This window comes from Bos javanicus, chromosome 17, assembly GCF_032452875.1.
Source record: "Bos javanicus breed banteng chromosome 17, ARS-OSU_banteng_1.0, whole genome shotgun sequence".
Lineage (NCBI taxonomy): Eukaryota > Metazoa > Chordata > Mammalia > Artiodactyla > Bovidae > Bos > Bos javanicus.
In genome coordinates, this window is record NC_083884.1 from 36,315,697 (window position 1) to 36,335,609 (window position 19,913).

At 38.7% G+C, this 19,913-nt stretch overlaps 1 protein-coding gene across 3 annotated transcripts in view; it reads left to right on the top strand.

Annotated features, from left to right (window-relative positions):
• TRPC3 (transient receptor potential cation channel subfamily C member 3) overlaps window positions 1–19,913 on the top strand; it is a 71,933-nt gene that overhangs the window by 39,651 nt on the left and 12,369 nt on the right. For all 3 annotated transcript variants that reach the window (XM_061384271.1, XM_061384272.1, XM_061384273.1), the window contains 6 exons: window positions 2,344–2,560; window positions 4,293–4,526; window positions 6,804–7,068; window positions 11,056–11,251; window positions 12,495–12,704; window positions 15,923–16,006. In XM_061384271.1, coding sequence (XP_061240255.1) covers window positions 2,344–2,560; window positions 4,293–4,526; window positions 6,804–7,068; window positions 11,056–11,251; window positions 12,495–12,704; window positions 15,923–16,006 — 1,206 coding nt within the window. The remainder of the gene's footprint in view (window positions 1–2,343; window positions 2,561–4,292; window positions 4,527–6,803; window positions 7,069–11,055; window positions 11,252–12,494; window positions 12,705–15,922; window positions 16,007–19,913) is intronic.

The following is a 19,913-nucleotide window of genomic DNA, read 5'->3' on the forward strand; positions in this document are numbered from 1 at the left end:
GCCTACAGAAGAGGAACTGCCCTACTGCGGTGGTTCCAAGAGACAGTTAACTTGAAAACTGAAAAAGCAGCTTGGTTGAACCTGTGAAAAAGAACTGAGACTGAGTGTGTGAAACATGGTTGTGAACAGTGGTATCATCCAAAGTCTTCAAGAGAGTGCATACCAGGTTCCCCAAGCCCTTTATTCCTCTAGGAGATTAAAAAAAACGTAGAATTGGGGTCTGGGGGCTCTGGGAATTTTGTAGATTCTTTATCTTCTTAGTTTTGTTTGAATTATTTTTGTTCACGACCTTTATCCCCCTCTCAACTTGGCCAGTATACAGTCCATTTAATTGTGCCTAAGAGATCCCTTAAATAAGATGTGGACAGGAATAGGAGTCACGCTAATAGAATCCATGTTCGGTTAATGAAGGGCACTGCCAGGGAGAGGCAGCAGTTCTGAGATCCTTTAATCCTGTTTTTATATTCCCAAATCTGGTTTTGTTTAAATGGAGGCAGTTTCAGGCCAAATGAATCAAGGCCACTCAAGAGTGACCCTGGAAATCCGTCATCTCTCTGTCTTCCCCCACAGAGTCCTGCTTCAGGCCCATATATGTGAGAATATTCATCCATCTCACTTCATCGTTGAGCTGCCCATGTAGTTTAAGGCAGAAAGGTGGTCATTTTGATCAGTTTTGATCATTCAACTAAGTTCCTTTGTTTTGAATCATGATTCTGATAATACGAAAGACTAAAAACTTATAGATAAGGAGAGAGTGTGCATTTAAAGCAAAAATTGTATCCCACTCAAATAACTTCCCCTTTCTGGGGGAAATGAATTGGAAAGGTTGGGTTTATATGTATGTGTCTCTTAGGGCCACTCATTCAGTTAAAACGTATTGGGTTTGAAGTAGGTATCTTGAAGTCCATTCTTTTTTCTCTTAGCACAGCTGAGGATGTGTGGACTCTGCCCAACAGAGAAAGGAAAGGAGGGAATTGAGTTGTTCCTGGAGCCCGCATTTATACCTGCCATACACCACTTATGCTGTGGTGAAAAGATGGTATAGTAAGAATTCTCCACATGTATCCCATTTTTAAGATAGGCAGACTGCTTTTTTTTTTTTTTTCCCATGTTACTTAACATTTTCAAAGATCAGCCTTTAGAAGAAAAGAGACTTGGCAGCTCCCTGCAAATCACTTTGTGCTATGGATAAACTACCCGGACATGCCCTCTCTGCAGCTGTGGAACAGCACAGTGATATGTAAATGTGCGGTTTATTTTTCTATGTCTAATATGGAAAATGTGACATTTGTCTGTGTGCATTCATGTCCAACCCCAGAAATGCTTGACATTCTTTGGTTATTTGTTGACATCAAATTAAGGTTCTGGATATACAAAAACATTTGTTTGAAGTTACAGCCTTTTAAATGTGAACCTTGGTGCTTTTTAAGGTCACACACTGAGTTGGAAAGTAGGGTCTGAGAATAGAGAACTTATTTGATGAATCTACCAAATGTACCTAATTCTTAGACTGCAGAAACCCTTGGAACAGGGGAAGTATTTTTCACTTCCACTAGAACACAGAGCTCTTAAGGACATTATATCACAGGGGATTTTAAAACAGTTACCTTAAAATCATTATAAACTGAGCTTTAAAAATGCTTTTTCACTGGTCATATGATTTTCCAAAACCAGGGATGACTTTTAATTAAGTTAACCTACTTAGAGGTTTTAATTACTGGATATCTCTATGTTTTTTTGGATAGTAACAGATAAAATATTTATGTTGGTTATAATGTTTTTTGCCTTTTTATATAAATTGATTTAGGAATAGTTAGAAGTGAGAACAAAAATTTACTTCCGTGGTAGTAAATATTTTTTCATCTTCAAAGGGTTTGTAATGTGCCACAAACACATCATAACATTTCAATTATAAATGAATGAGTCTACAAACTCATCATAACATTTCAGTTATAAAAAAAATACACATTACAAATTTGCAGTTTCTTTCCCTGGATTCTAAAAACCTTGACACTGCATAGTCTTTCACATAAAAATAAGAATAACAAGTATATGCCTTGTAATTTCCAGAAATGCATCTGTGAACGAAGTACATCCTAAGACAAATTGGATATTTAGAAACAATGAAGTTTGAAGACTTCTTATATTATTCTTAAAGGAAACACCCCCTAAAAGGAGTAATTTTCACAATGTGTAGCTCTTCAGAACAAAAGCAGAATTTTAAGTGTTCTCACTTCAGTTTTTTTTTTTTTTATCCTATGTATATAGTAGTTTTCATAAGTGGAAGCCAGATTTTCTGAAGTTAAAGGTTTTGGATTGTTTTGTTTTGTTGCCTCATTACAGCTGGGGAAAGTTCTGCGAAGTCCTTTTATGAAGTTTGTAGCACACGCTGCTTCTTTCATCATCTTCCTGGGCCTGCTTGTTTTCAATGCCTCAGACAGATTTGAAGGAATCACCACATTGCCAAACATCACTGTTATCGACTATCCCAAACAGATTTTCAGGGTGAAAACCACACAGTTCACTTGGACTGAAATGCTCATTATGGTCTGGGTTCTTGGTAAGCCTTTTATTTTGAGTATTCTAATTTCTATCAAATATAGCATCTATATCATGATTGCCATTTTCTATTTAAAATTCTATGTTATGTTATATGGTGATAACATCACCATTGTAAGATAAACAGAATAGCAAGTAATGGAATAATTTGGCAGCTTGGTGATGCTGACGGATATCCCTTACCACTAAATACAAATTTTATGAGTAACATGAGCTTAATTATAAATGCATTAATATTAATATCATATTTCAGAAATCAAACTTCAATTATTGAATAAAATGCAACTTTAAAAATGTGACTCACTGTGATGATCAAGCATTTAATTGAAATAGTTCTGCAATAACCTAGTGGCCATTAACTGATGATTAAAGAACATTTATTACTTTTGTTTCAGAGGTTTTTTTAAGGAGAGTTTCCATTTTAGGAATGTTTGTTACTTCACCTCACAATAGCCCATTTGGGGATTTTTTTCTTTGCTTTTTGTTGGCTGAGATGTGAGGCATGTGGGATCTTACTTTCCCGACCAGAGATTGAAGCCTTGCCCCCAGCATTGGAAGAACAGAATCTTAACCACTATACCTCCAGAGAAGTCCCACGATAGCCTGTTTTGAACAGCAGCTATGTTAAAGTAAACATTTTAAGCAATATGATAAAAAAAAATGGAGATTGAAACCAGATTATTGATTGATCACGAATCCAAAGTCAATTTTGTGTATTATTTCACCCAGCATGTTTCTTGGTATCATCTCAATTCCTGAATTAATGGATTGCTTCTCCTCTAATTAACTTCTATGGCCTTCACCTGGATCAAGTGATTGTTTTATGAATTTTATTTTGAGCCACTACATTTCTTTTAAAAATTCTACAGTATTTTCCCCTTATGTAGTCAGGCATGCGTGTATGCTAGTCATGTCTGACTCTGTGTGACCCTATGGACTGATGGGCTCCTCTGTCCATGGGATTCTCCAGGCAAGAATACTGGAATGGGTTGCCATACCTTTCTCCAGGGGATCTTCCTGACCCACGGATCAAACCCTCATCTCTTACACCTCCTGCATTGGTAGGCAGGTTCTTTACCACTGGCGCCATCTGGAAACAGTTGTTAAATTGATATATTTTGTCTTCTTCCCCCAGAACATTTTCTGCTTTCAGTTTCTTCATAATGCCCTAGGGCCTCCTGCTTAATTTTCCAAGAATTCCTCACCTTTTCAGCATTCAGCACGAAGCTGAGATGAGACGAGAGGGTAGGGGAATGAGGGAAGTGTTCCTGGATGATTGGAAAACTGTTCTTGTTAAAAGTGTATAGTAGATTTCTCAATTAAGGGCTTATTTCTCCAGTAATCACCATTATTTGGTAATTAATCATTGTCATTTTATAAAGATGAATTTTCTCCTTTCCTCCATGTGTTTCATGGGGCAAAATCATTTGATTTGAAGAGCCTTCCTTATTTCCCTCCCTCCCTTCTTCCCTACCCCCATAAGAGTAGCACCATTTCTGGTGCCACATTTAGAACTATATTTCACCAAAATCTAACTTGGTGGAGTGAATCATTCCTTTAGTCAAAGCTTCTTTCATGTAACTCTGCCCAGCACTTCTGTGGGCTGTAGGCAAGTCAGTGCTTTATGGTACCTAGTAGCATGCTTTACACATGGGGCATGTTACAGGTGGGGACTCTTAGCTTCTCAGTCCAAGGTATTAACTCTTGTCCGTAACATGTGTGTCTTGTGACAGGAATGATGTGGTCTGAGTGCAAGGAGCTCTGGCTGGAAGGACCCAGGGAGTACATTTTGCAGTTGTGGAATGTCCTAGACTTTGGCATGCTCTCCATCTTCATCGCTGCTTTTACGGCCAGATTCCTGGCTTTCCTTCAGGCAACGAAGGCACAACAGTATGTGGACAGTTATGTTCAAGAGAGTGACCTCAGTGAAGTTACACTACCACCAGAGATACAGTATTTCACTTACGGTAAGTTATCAGGCGCAGAGTCCTCTTATGTCTCAGGAGAAGGTATTGGAACCACATTTTGGAAGGAAATGCCCCTGAAGGGTATGTTTAATATGAAATGCATGTTGAAAGTATAGAGAGAGTGGAGACAGCATGAACTTTAGAGCTGTATAAAACTGGATTCATATCAAGACACTAACCCTCCCTTGCTGTGTGACCTTGTTCAAATTAATTTACTTCTCTGTGCCTCAGTTTTCACATCTAGAAAAAGGTATTTCAAGGTGGAAGAAAATCACCTTTAAGCCAAAGAACATAGTTACTCTAAAATATTCTTAGGACATGGAATTGTCGTAATTAGGGGGAGAAAATAGCTTGATAAACTGCTTAATGTGAAAGATGAGTCCCTGAGAGCTTGGGTTAGAGGAGATAAAATAATAAAAAGTGCTAAAAACTGCTGTAACAGAAGTGAGCAAAAATTCAGCAGAGGCAGGAAATAGGAGCTAAAGTGATGATGAGCATGTAAGCTTCGCAGAACCGGCAGAAATTCTGGGGAGGATATTGTGCTTCTCAAGACACCATGGGGTGGAGTTCCTGCCAGTCTTCTCTAGGTCAGGAGAGCAGGGAGATACCCAGGGACCTTCAGTCTGTGCAGATACTGATGCCATCCCTGCCCACTGCACACCGATGTGAAATCATGTTAGCCTCCCTTCCCTTAAGGCCTAACTGGGGAGCCGCGATGAGCTAATTTTCATATAGCTGCAAAATCTTAAACCTGGAAAAGACTTTAGCAGTTAGCATATAAACCTCATTTTACAGATAAGGAAAGTTAGGCGCACAGTTTAAATGCATTCTGACTGTGAGAAATGACTCTTTATAAGTACATCGTGATGCATACTAGCAGCATGTTAACATTGCTGAAGAAGACTGGGTGCCTGCTGTAAGATGAAGGTGTATGCATGACCGACAAGGACACAATGTATAGCACAGGGCACTCTGTTCAATGTTATGTGGCAGCCTAGCGGGGAGGGGAGTTTGGGGGAGAGTGGATGCATGTAGATGTATGACCGCATCCCTTTGCTTGTCCTCCTGGAACTATCAGAACACTGTTGATTTTTATACTCCAGTATAAAATTAAAAGTTTTTAAATACATAAATAAATAAAAGGAAGATATTAATGTTTTACAGACTGTGAAATGTAAACACATTATCTCTTGTCACCAAGCAAAGGTTTTTATATACCGAGGCCAGATCAAATGAATAAAAGAATACCATTTATAATTAAGGAATTAGCTTGGATTGTATTTGTATGTAACAGATATCATGACTATTTCAGTACCTCTTTATTTAAATTTACTTGTGTGTGTTTATGACTGTGAAGGGGAATTTGTGAAGTAAGCTTCACTCCTTATTATGATTTTGATCAAGTTTTTAACCTAAGCCTTGATTTCTGTATCTTTAAGAAGAGAGTGACTACCTCAAATCCATAAGATCATTGAAAGCATAGTGACTGCTATGTATTAAACATCCAATAAATGTCCATTTTTGTTGAATGTGTGCAGTGTACCTTCTGGGAGTGACCCAGTTTGCACAGAATGAACCACACAATGCTTAGGTGATCTTCCAGAGAAATGAGTATCCAGTTGTCTGCTGTGAACTTACTGAAGTGACCTTGAAAGGCGTGTTGGGGGTCCTCATTTAGAATCTGTCTCTAAGACTTTTGCACTTCAGTAGCATTTTATACTTTCCAGGGACCAGCTATGTTGCTCAGACATCATGCTGACAGCACTGTTGTGATTCAGTGACATTCTCACTTTTTGTAATATGACATTTTACTTGCATAAGCTGTTAGATGAACTAGTTTCCCCATGAAATATGGAAAAGAACATGTGTGCCAACTGAGCCTATAGCATGATGAAATGGCTGGTCGATAAACCTGGTAACTGAGGGGACAAACCAATCAAATCAGTTGTTTTGTCGTCATGGACACAGTCTGAACTTAATGAAGCATTTTCAGCTCCTTTTTTCATCTTTTGTACTTGATTCTATTTCTTCTCAATGTGAAGTCTGTTTTGTATCTTTCTAATAGTGTTTCCTCCATTAAAAGAAACCACATAAATGTAGAATTCATGTGTTTCTAGTTTAATATGAAAAATAGTGTCTGGACAGTTAATTAAATGTGGAGTAGTTTCAACTGAGATAATAACCTCCTACCTACAAGTCATATCCTATTTAAGGTATTTTGTGTAGTTAGCCGTGAATAGAAAGTTCCATTTTTAATCTCTCTCTCTCTTCTTGTAGCCAGAGATAAATGGCTCCCTTCTGACCCTCAGATCATATCTGAAGGCCTCTATGCCATAGCTGTAGTGCTCAGCTTTTCTCGAATCGCCTATATCCTCCCGGCAAATGAGAGCTTCGGCCCCTTGCAGATCTCTCTGGGAAGGACTGTGAAGGACATATTCAAGTTCATGGTCCTCTTTATTATGGTGTTTCTTGCCTTTATGATTGGCATGTTCATATTGTATTCTTACTACCTTGGGGCTAAAGTCAATGCTGCTTTTACCACGTAAGTAAAACATTTTACTAAAAAAACTATGATTAACAGAAATGCTAACAAGTTTAGATGAAGTAAAAAAAAAATTGTTTTCAATAATTGTAATAAAGATGCTTTTAAGAGCAGGAAAAATCCATTAAAAACAGTTAGTGCCTCAAATAGCAAATGCTGGCCAATATATGGAATAAAGGGAACCCTCGTGCACTGTTGGTGGGAATGTAAATTGGTGCAGCCACTGTGGCAAACAATATAGAGGTTTCTTTAGAAGAGTGGAATTGCTGTATGACTCAGCAGTGCCACTCCTGGGTATATAGCTGAAAAAAACAAAAACACTAATTGAGAAAGATACATGCACCCCAGTGTTCATAGAATCATTATTGATAATTTCCAAGATACAGAAGCAACCTAAGTCTCCATCCACAAATGAATGGATAGAGAAGTCGGGTGTGTGTATGTGTGTGTGTATGTGTGTATATAAAATAAAATACTACTCAGGCATAAGAAAGAATGGAATTTTGTCATTTGAAACAATATGGGTGGACTTGGAGTCACTAAGTAAAATAAGTCAGACAGAGAAAGACAAACTGCATGGTATCACTTATATGTAGAATCTAAAAAACTAGAGCAGACTAGTGAATATAACAACAACAACAAAAGGTCACTCAGAGATAGAAAACAAACTAGTGGGTACCGGTTAGGGGGCAGTGTCAGGGTGTAGGAGTAGGGAGTCCTAACTCCTGGGAGTAAGATAGGCTTAAGGATGCACTGACCAACACGAGAACATAGCCAATATTCCATCATAACTATAAATGGACCATATCCTTTAAAAATTATGAATCACTGTGCTGTACACCTGAAACTTATGTAATATTGTACATCGACTCTACCTCAAAAAGAAAAAAAAAGTAAAGGGATGGAGAAAAAAACAAAACAAAATCAGAAACAGTACTTGTGTGAGATTACATTTCTTTGAGTTGAGAGAATGTTTGATCACAGAATGGTAAAATCCTAGATGAAACTATTTTAAGAGAATTGGATAGCAAATGTTTAATACTGGATATTTCTTACATTATTTATGACATTAAATTTAGTTGCATCATTTTGTACCCATTACTGTTATTTCAAAAAAAAAGGAGCGTGGCTTGTATTTTCATGTATCATTAATCAGTGCAAGGAGTTGAGGAGGAAGAAGAAATTACAGCTGATGCTGTGCAGCCCGCTGTACTGTAGCACCGCCTCCTCCCTTTGGTCCTACTGGTGTCTGCACTGCAGGCTCACCGTTTCCATGAAGTCATCCTGCACTCACTTCTCTTAGGTATTGTCCCTGTAAGTTCCCTCAGCATGGAGACGTCCACGTTGCCAGACCCTGTCTCGCCTGTTGCTGTGCAGTGGTCAGGAAGGCAGGCCGTCTGTCTGTACCGTGGGCCTTCCAGGTGAGGAGACCAGAAATCTCCCCTGCCTGCCTTTGTACCCTCCGTCCCCTGGAGTGCCACAGCTGGAAACAAGCTAGACCCTCAGTGAGTTCCCTGTAAACCAAAAGAGAGTATCAAGCCCTTCCAGGCATCTAAATTGTTTTGGAATTAATTTTTCCAAGTAGTTACTATAGAGCCAATAATAGGGGTGAAAGAGAACTGAAACTCACTTTATTGTAGTGAAAAACAAGTTCCGATTGAACCCAGAGGGGAAAGGACCAGAGAAGTGCCGCACAAGTGGCGCCCCTTGGGCCTGTGGGAGGACTCCTTCTATACACGATACTGGCGTCGCTGCTCTGTGTGAGGACCTGGCCGCACGGTAGAGTGGAAAGAACACGGGCTGGAAATCAGGCAGACCTGGATGCGAATGCAACGTCTGCTGTTTTCTAGCTGTGGTCTTTTGATTAATTATCTTCACATTTCTCAGTGTTAGTTTCCTTGTTTTTAAAATGAGCACAGTAAGGTTTGAATCAGGCCGTTGGGAGGACATGGAAGATAATTTATATAAAGGCTCTTGCCCACAGTAGGAGCCAGGAGCTGCCTGTGTCCTCTCCCTGTTCACTCTCCCCTTCTCCCTTTTCACTCTCCCCGTCTCCGCACATGTATGCATTCTTGGGAATCTATATTCCCAGCATCAGAGGCGAGAAGGTTTGCAAAGGACCAAGAGGATGGGTGGGGGCATTTTGTGATGCTGTTAAGTTCATGGCAGGGATAAAGAGACTATAGGTTTTCTTAGTTTTCACCATCAAGTGTTTCATAATTGAGATTAGCTCTACAGGAATAGGAACCTTTCTACTCAACCCTCTGCCCCCAGGGTCTAATACAATTATTAAAACATACCAGGTGCTCCATCAATGTCTGTTGAATGAATGAATCAATAAGCTAGCATTAAAACCCACAAAACTATAAAATTGTTGTTTAGGCTCTAACAAATTTTAAAAGTACCACTTCCATACATATTTCTTTGAAAAAAAAGGGGGACTTACTTTTGAATTTTTTAATGGATTTAATAATTGTTTAAGGATGATTCTTGTAGTTCACAGGTCAGTGATTACTGCTTGGATATATGACAAAACCAGCCAAATTCAGGCAAGGTTCATTTAAGGGATCGAAGCATGTAAATTAGTCTGTGAGGGCTTACTTGCTAATTGCTGTGTTGGCAGAATCAGGAAGTAGATTATATAGATTAAGAGAAAAGAATCAGAACCCTTAATTTTGTTGCCATCTCTTCACTTCTACTGAAGTATAGTTTTTAGGTAGATGATACATTCTTGTGGTGAAAAATCTATGCAGAGCAGTATCTACAGCCTGTTCCATTCCTCAGCCTTGGATCCCAGTTTCTTAGTTCTCCTTAGGTCCAGAGGGGTCATTGGTGGCTCAGATGGTAAAGAATCTACCTGCAATGCGGGAGACCCAGGTTTGATCCCTGGGTCAGGAAGATCCACTGGAGAAGGAAATGGCAACCCACTCCAATATTCTTGCCTGGAGAAATCCATGGACAGAGGAGCCTGGTGGGCTACAGTCTGTGGGGTTGCAAAGAATCGGACACGACTGAGCAACTAACACTTTCACTTCAGGTCCAGAGGCAGTGGTTTCTTTCGAATGCTTTCAGAGGTATTTTTTACGTAAACAAGAATATAAGTATTTGTATACTCCTCTTTTTATTTAAATGGTGAACTATTTCAGACTTGCTGCATCTCATTTTTTCACTAAAAATATATCTTGGATATCATTTTATATAAACACATGAAGCTAGATCTGTTTTACCCCCAGTGGCTGCATAGCTGTTTGTAGATGTACCAGAATTATTTATCCACTTTCCTGTTGATGGATATTTTGGTAGTTTTCATTCTTCCCTACTGCCATGCTGCAAGGAATACGTTTGTACATATTTTTTTTTGAAATGGGTACATAATTTTAATCCCTATTTTGTTCTGTTCCAGAAAACCTGATTTGAAATTCTAAACCACATGCAAAATCAAACCCCAAACTTCCATCCTTTTAGGAGAAAGGAATGGGTATCAGGGCATTACTTCAGTTTTCACCTGACAAGCTCAGAAAATTTTCTCTTGATGATAACTCCTGGAAAAACTAGGCATCAGCAACATTTAATCACCAGTTTCTAAAAAGTTGAGAGAAAAATTTCTATTAAGTATCATAATAAAATAATTGTGTTATTGTTCAGTCACTAAGTCATCTTTGACTGTGACCCCATGGACTATAGCCCACCAAGTTCCTCTGTCTATGGGATTTTCCAGGCAAGAATACTGGAGTGGGTTGCCATTTCTGCCTCCAGAGGGTCTTCCTGACCCAGGGGTCAAACTCGTGTCTTGTGCATTGGCAGGTGGATTCTTTACCACTGAGCCACCAGGGAAGCCCACAATAATTATACTTGGGGTATTATGATGATATTTTACAATAGTGTTTTATATCTGTGCAATATTCAGACCATAACTTGTTTTTACTTTTGACTGTTTCACACTGGAAACTGTTTATTTATTTACTGTGTACCTTATTCTTCCAACAGTGTAGAAGAAAGTTTCAAGACTTTGTTTTGGTCAATATTTGGATTGTCTGAAGTCACTTCTGTTGTGCTCAAGTATGATCACAAATTCATAGAGAATATAGGATATGTTCTATATGGAATATATAATGTGACTATGGTCGTTGTTTTGCTCAACATGCTCATTGCTATGATTAATAGCTCATATCAAGAGATTGAGGTAAGCCTGTTGTCTACCCACAGTGTCTGTCCTCACCATTTCGTTCTACTAGCACACCGCGTCTGCTTTTGTGTCCTGTGGTGAACATCCTGCCCGTGTCTACAAAGAGGCTTAACACCAAGCGGGGCCCTTCTCTGTGGTTTCCGTCTGGATAGGTGATAATGCACCTTCCAGTGTCTTCTAGGAGCACAGCGGAGTTCCCATGAATTTACCATTACGCTGCCTTCTCTCAGAACCATCTGAAAGATCCTGGTAGAGGACTTACTAGACGTCTGTCAAACGTTAATGATGCTCTTAGTCCAGTCAGACTCTTTAGTATTCTAGAAATCTATGCTTGCTTTGGATTGAGCTTGATTTGGTACCTTTCTTCATCACTGTGTATGTTTTCTTATCTCCTCTAGTTTAGCGTACCGTATCTTTTTAGTACTTTGCTGTTTGTTAAGTCCACTGAGTCTCTGTGTTTCAGAAATATGTAAGTTAGTGTTCTCAAAGAAGAAGTTAGATTCTCCAGAGATGAAAACTGTGGTGCTCTGAACACCTGCTTCAGTGTGGTAATGGTAGACTGGGCAGAATGAAATGACTGAGCCAACGTCTTCCACCCATGGACCAGCTCTTCATTTTTCCTCTCCATCTGTCTACCAGTTAGAATGGTTATGCCCACCACCAGGGGGCAGCACTGAGAATGAAAGGCGCTGTAAGACAGGAATAGGCCCCTGGGGCCTTACGTGACCTTTGAAGACACATAAACTCCAAAGTGCAATTCATTTGAATACTGCCATTTTTCTCCTTTGCTCTTGGAGTGTAGTATGATATATCTACAGTCTGGCTTGGATGGGTGTGGATGAGGAAGGAAAGTGGGGAAATATTGTTGAACATGCAGAATTGGGCGGGGGGGGGAAAAATTAATCTTTTCATCCTTTCTTGACCCTGAATTTTTCTTGTGCTTTTTGCTTTGTTTTATTTATTTATGTATTTTTTGGATGGGAGAGAGGAAATTCTGGCTAAATTTCAATGGGTACAGACAGAGGAATATGGAAGAGAAAAATTTTAAAAAAAGTATCATGAGAGCGATACTTGGGATATTATATAGCCCAATAGAGATTATATGCAGATAAATGTACATATACCACTTTTTCCATTTCAAAGCATAATGTAGGTTCCTTATAAGGCCCTACTAGATAAATTGCTAGAATCTTTAGTTTTTGAAATCAGTTGTCATATTTTTTCTATTTTTGTGACACAGGATGACAGTGATGTAGAATGGAAGTTTGCTCGCTCGAAACTTTGGTTATCTTACTTTGATGATGGAAAAACATTACCTCCACCCTTCAGTCTAGTTCCTAGTCCAAAGTCATTTGTTTATTTCATCATGCGGATCATTAACTTTTCCAAATGCAGAAGGAGAAGACTGCAGAAGGATATAGAAATGGGAATTGGTAACTCAAAGTCCAGGGTAGGTATCAAAAGCTTACTGAGACCTGAAGATAAATGCTCCTTGTCTTTTGATGTTGTTCAGTGTGTGAACTTAGAAGATGTTGAAAGTAACTGTCCATTCCATAGTCCTTCATAGACTAATACTTAAAATATTCATAATGTTCCAAGAAGTCACTTAGTCTATGCTTTGTTTTCAGTCAGAATTTCATGTAAACTACCAAAATAAAAACAAACAAAAAACTTCTTTAACTTGTTAAAAGTTACTGTCAGAAAATACTTTGTTTCTGTGTTTTCCATGCTTCTCAACTGTTATTCTAAGTTACATATAAGTTTCTAATCTTAAATTTTTCTGTTGGTTGTATATATAGTTCACCACCACCATATTCTTCTCATTTGTAGAAATCCATTATTGAGCTAAATAATCTTTTTTTCCTTTAATATAAAATTAATGCAGGCTTAGAACACCCCCAAATATTAACCACTAAAACTCCCTTTTATAAATAATCAAGAATGGCTTGTATTTGAGTTGTCCTGGTTGAAAAATTAAAATACTTTAATTTTAACAAAGATGAGTTTCACACTAGCACTTTATTATCATGAACTTTATTTTCAGAGATAGAATGGTCATAGGAGACAGAAGGATATGGACAGAGCCTCAAATAATAGGTTGTGAAACATATAGGAGCAAATGTATGGGGTTAAAGAACAATTTTGCCTGTAAGTTGGGAAAATGGTCTGTAGCTGTAATAGCCTGGGAGCCCACAAGATGGCAGTGTTACCTCCATAAAGTGCATATTTTTTCTCAGTTGATGCTGAGGGTAAAGATGGGATTAGCATAGTTTAATTTCTTACTTTTTAAAAGTGATGTGCATTTATGAGATTTGTAATACCCTTCATCTTACTCTTTAAGAAGGTAGCCTTTTAAACCTTCTTTGTTTGACCTGAATATGGGCTCTTAAAGATATTAAGTTGCATTGCAGTGATTGGCTGTGACTTCAAATAATACCTCATTATATACAGTGAAAAGCAGCATAATGTAAGGAAGAGAGCCTTGGCATTAGACCTGGGTTTGAATTCTGGCTTATTAGAAAGTAACATGGACAACTCATTTCATCACTCTGAACTGTACTGGTCTCACCTGAAAGAGAGAAAACGTCATAGCATTACTGTGAGGATGCTGTGAGATGTACAGAATTTCAGCCTCAACAAATATCAGTGCCCTCCCTCATTCACAGTTTACAAAGTGCTTTGCCGTACACTTGAACCTCATGCAATGCTGTAAGGTAGGTATTATTATTACTCCCATTTTATAGATAAGACAGCTGAAGTCATTATAACTCACTCATGCAAGGTCACAGGGGTTCGCCAGTGTGGGGCATTTATGCAGTTCCTGTTTTCCAGCATCAGAGTCTAGCTGTTTCTGCTGGACCTGGCTACCTCCTGCTCAGAAGCTGAGGCTCTGGCTTGGTTTCTGCCCCTCTTCCTCCCCACAGGCCATGCCTTTGGCTGCAGCTTAGCTGGTCTCTTAAAGTAGTTGGGCTTTAATTGCCATCCTGGGTGACTCTTGCTACTGCTGAGACGGACTTTGTTACTTTATTATTATTCTCTGAGGCTTTATTATTTGAAAAGGAAGTTGTTCGAGCATGGGAACTCAACTCTAGCATGTCACACCTTCAAGTTTTCTTTCTGTAGGCAACTGATTTCACTAACTTCTGACTTTGGCTGACTTCACTGACTTCATTCCTAACATTGTCATAATGCAGAAGGGGAGAAACACGAAGAGGCTGAAGAGAGCACATTCAGATGGCATGTGGCCACCTAGACCCCTGTTTGTTTGCTTTAAAGCAGCTTGCTTGCAGGGGTTTGAGGGGAACAGATGATATTCTCTGTTCAGAGTGTCCTCTCCTGCCTGCATGGTACCACTGGCAGGAAGAATAGCTATCCTCAGGGCAGTTGCTGGATATAGAAGGAAGGTTGAGCACAGATTTCTCAGGAGCCATGTTGCTTAGCCTCCCCATCTCCCCATAGCAGGTTAAAAACTGCCATTTTGATTTTATTTTTTAAGTTGTACATGGAACTGCCTTTATCTCTTTAATCTTATTAATCGTCATAGATAATCTCTGTGTCCTGAGTTTAGTTAAAAAAAATTGGAGAAATTATATGTTTCTGTTTTTCTTTTTTAGAAGACAGGGAAGAGACTCAAGAAATCAATCTTTTACAGTTAACCCCAGTCAACAGTCAGAGACTGACCTCTAGTGGCAAAACAGGAGAATTAATACCAGGGAAGCTCTACCTGTCAACAGAGACTGCCCTCTAGTGGCAAAATAGGAGAATTAACACCAGGGAAGCCCTAGCTGTCGACAGAGACTGACCTCTAGCGGCAAAATAGAATTAACTTTGTTCCCCGAAGTTTTTTTCCTGCCACTATTGAAAAGAGGACAAAATCAAGAGAACCATTGCTTATCAGTGCCATTTCCTACCTGCCTAGTGTCCCGCCTCTTCCTGAGTTATGATGGTGGGAAGGCAGGTGGTGGAGTGAGTACATATATTTGGATAAAGGGACCTGCCTTTGAATCACACCTTATAGGTAGTAGCATATCTGCAAATAAAATGCAGGCCCTGTTCACATACATGAAGGGTAGATGGTAAGGAGCTTCTCTTCTTGCTTTCTGTTTCTACCCACTCAAAAGTTAAACCTTGAAAAGAAAAAGAGAAAGGAAAACCAAATACTTGAGTCCCATTCCGTTCAAAGTGGTGAACCTGACACAGTCTAAGACCAAGACACTTAGCAAGACATGTTTTGCTCCTGTTTTGCCAAATGATACCATCTGAACATGTAGTGTGTTTCTGTTCAAATGTAGGAGAGGAACCAGACTCAAGCAGATGGAGTTGGTTCATGTAACTTCTTCCCAAATCCTCGAAGGCATTTTGACAAAGTATACAAGGACCCCAGGAACAATTGTTTAACACCAGGAAACTTAAATTTTTTTTCAATAAAAATTTTTTAAAAATATATTTTTTCAATAGTTTTATTACAGGACATTCTGCCAACATTTTGATAAATGTGAGCACGTTACTCACATTAATTTTTGCCTTTGGAAATCAACTCAGCTTCCACAAAACGTCCCTCGGAAATGTTGATTCCAGAAATGTTATCAAGGAGAATAAAGTAGATTGTATTTATGATTTCCAAATAAATGTATTCTAATTTACTAGGTTAATTGTATTTTTTCCTAGTTAAACCTCTTCACTCAGTCTAACTCAAGAGTTTTTGAATCACACAGTTTTAACAGCATTCTCAATCAGCCAACACGTTATCAGGTAAGCATTCACAGACATTTATCTTTATCTGAATGTAGTTCCACACATGTCTCTGTGCTGGTGTCTGTGTGTGTGCTTGCATGTGCTTGTGTGTGTGTGAGTAGTGAGTAGAATTATGTACACTTCCTATGTACTATGAGGTCAACACGGAACAGAGGAAATGGTATGTTATTTGGAGAGCACTTTAGAAATCAGAGTCCAAGTTCTTCTTCTTTCTTTTCTTTAGAAGAAGAGTACCTTTGTGACATTGAAAGCAAAGCGCTGCCACAATTTTCCAAAGGTCACTTTCATGTACCTTGAGCTGGAGAAAGCAGTGGGAGATTTGGCATATTAGGAAAATAGTGTTCTCACAGTACAAAAACCTGGTACATTTCTGCACATAATCTGTTTTTCAAATGGAATCTTAGGCTACACTGTTGCATCAGTACTACTTAATTAAATATTTATTGCACTGTGATATTGAATGTGACATTTCAGCACTGTTTTCTAACTCAGAAGAGGGTATAGTCCTTCTCATCTGGTTGACATTTTGACTACCAAAGCTTTAGATTGCTGCTGAGTACAAGATCACAAGAATGAGGATCAAAGAATTGATAATGAATGATAATATCAGCTAAAGGATATGGTCCTCTTCATAAGATTTTCTTGGAAGCAGCATATTCTACAGAATTGCTTAGCACACTGATTGTCAAAGCCTCACTTGGTTCTATGGTGGTGGTTTAGTCGCTAAGTTGTCTCCGACTCTTGCAACGCTATGGACTGTAGCCTGCCAGGTTCCTCTGTGGGATTCTCCAGGCAAGAACACTGGAGTGGGTTGCCATTTCCCTCTCCAGGGGACCTGCCCCACCCAGGAATTGAACCTGGGTCTCCTGCACTGCAGGCAGATTTTACCGGCTGAGCTAAGAGGGAAGCCTTTTATAATGGTTACAATATGTTCCATCATATGGATGTATTTAATTTATCAGCCTTCTATTGATAGAAATGTTTGCTCTATCATATTGCCAGTAATTGTTCTAATTCTATCAGTAGAAGACTGATAAATTAAATACATCGATTTAATGGAATATAATGTAACCATTACAAGCTATTACAAGCAATACTGTATTAAGTAACCTCTCCAGTTTTTTGTGTGTGTCTTTTTAGTACACACACACACATATATATATATATATATATTTTTTTTTTTCCCCCCAGCTTTTGAAAATTGTGTGTGGTCAACTTTAAAAAATTTTTACGGCTTCAGATTTTGTGTTCTGTTTCAAATGCTCCTCTCCCATATGGGGATATTTAATAATATTTTTACCTATATTTTCTTTGGTACTCTCATGTTTCAGTTTTTAAATTATAACATTAACCTGTATAGAATACATTTTTATGCAGTGTGTGGGTGGGGACCCCAATATATTTTTTTCCAGATGATCACACAGCTGGGTGTGTTGAATAATCTATATTTTCTATTGATTTGAAATATCACTTTAATCATTTACTAAATTCCCTTATCCACTTAGATTTATTCCTCAGGTTTCAATATTCTATAGGACCACATTGTTTTACTTATTGTAGTTTAAAACAGAATCAAACAGAATATAGAGAAACACATACATATGTTCTTACTTTAAGATTCTTATTTTGCATAATTTTCCTGATTATTTTTTCTGATTTTTCTATTTAAACTTTAGAGTCAGATTGTCTAGTTTGCAAAATATTCTGTCGATATTTTTATTGGGATGGTGTTCACTTAAGAAGAATTGACTCCTTTATAATGTGATGTCTTACTTTTTATGAATATTTTTACCTTTCCATTTGTTCAGATTTTCATTCCTGTGCCCAGTATCATTTTAAAGTACTCCTCAGAGTGTTACATTAGTTAGGATTAACTGGTGCAAATCACACAAAACCACCAAATACCAACCACTGCATAAGCTAAAAGAACATAGAAATGTATTTCTCTCTTCTATTTAAGAACTCCGGAGGTGGCCCTTCCAGGGCTGTTATCTATCTACCACTGTCACAGACCCAGGCTGTCTCTGTCATATTACCCTGTCATGATTGGCTTTCAGTTGAACATGATCTCATTGTCCAAGAAAGCTCCCAGAGCTCTGGCTATTATTTCTGCATTTCAAAAATAGACAATGATAGAGAAGAAAGATGCCTCGATCCTCTAAGGAGCTTCTGTAAAGTTACATAAACAACATATCTGCAGTAGAAGCCAGGAAATGAGTCTTAATTCCTAGTCTCCATGTACTGAGCTAAGAATCAAGGGAAGAGAATTGGCAGTCTCTGCTGAAATGGATTATATTATTTGTCTTGGTGCTGTGCACATACCTGTATCTGTTACTTGATTTATAAGTTTCAAGCTAAAATAGGAAAAAATTAGAGTATTTATCTTTCACCATTTCCCCCCTCCTCCTCCCAGCTTTTGCTAGTTAAATATTAGAATTGCAGGGGTAGGGCATAAAATCTTTCCTCTGCCCATTAGGTTCAGTAGCTGAGGCCTGTGAATTAAACTGACAAAAGGCAGGTTTACAGGAGAAAAAAAAATAAAGTTTTATTTGTGTGTGCAAAATGCAAACACATGGGAGAACTCAGTGATGAATAACTCAAAGGGGTGGTTAGAATTTGGGACTTAGATACCATCCTAGAAGGGGCAATGAATTTGTGGAGAAGTGACAAAATGAAGGGAGATTTGTGCTCCTGGGGGTGGTAAATTGTGGGAAGGTAAATATGTGGGAGCCTGCTGGGCTGCCGTCCATGGGGTCGCACAGAGTCGGACACGACTGAAGCGGCTTAGCAGCAGCTGCGGCAGCAGCAGGGTTACTGTAGTGAGGTTTGTGTTTGTGCAGACCCATCTCTGAGCTCTCGTGATGATGGTTGTTCTCTTCCTCTTGGTATGGGAAAGAGGCGGGAGGGGGAAGACCTTCACAAAGGGAAATTTATGTCCTGCTCTTTGGCAACCCACTCCAGTATTCTTGCCTGGAGAATCCCAGGGACAGAGGAGCCTGGTGGGCTGCCGTCTATGGGGTTGCACAGAGTCGGACACGACTGAAGCGACTTAGCAGCAGCAGCAGCTTGAGCAGATGGGAGGAAGGCAGAGAGCTCTTTCTGTGTTTTTTCCTTCTTAATTGCCTTCAGCTCAAAAAGTTCTTATGTTCCAGTGGTATACCTGGGTGGGGGGGGGTGGGGTGGATATTTTCTTATCCTTTTCACTACCTTGTAGGATTATAATCCACATTTGCTTTAGTTTTAGTCCTTTAGTTAAACAGAGTCGGTACTGACCACTAGTCTTTGCCTTAATTTTCTGTTCATCTCTTTGTCAGGTCGTTTGTCTTCCACCACTTTCTTCAAAAAGAGCTCATGGGAACTATGTTCTCTGAGTTATTTCATGTCCTAAACTATTTCCTACTTTCTGTATATTCATATTGACCAGCTGTGAAGTTCTTCGATAATGACTTTATTTTCTTGATGTATTTATCTACGTTGCTCTGCTGCTCTGAGAATGGAATGTTGGTATGGAAAATTTGAAGCCAACCTGATGGTTTTTCTCATATGCTTCTTCCTTTGACCTCAGATTTTGATGTGAATGCCCACATTTTCTTTACTTTTTAAACCCAACAACTTGATTGTTCTGTACATTGGATCTGTATGCATTTATTTTCTGGTGTGAAGTATGTCTTTTTAATCTGTACATTCAAGTACATGCCTTTTATTTCTAAATAATTTCCTTGAACTATATTTTGAAATATTTTTTCCATTCCATTATTTGGAGTCTCTTCAAAGATACCAATCAGAAGTCTGCGGCATCTCTTTTCCTTTATGCCTTTTGAAATTTTTTTTTATCCATGTCTCCCTTTGACTCCTTTTTTCTCATCCTGTCTTTTATTCCTGTCTATCTTCATATGCACTGCTT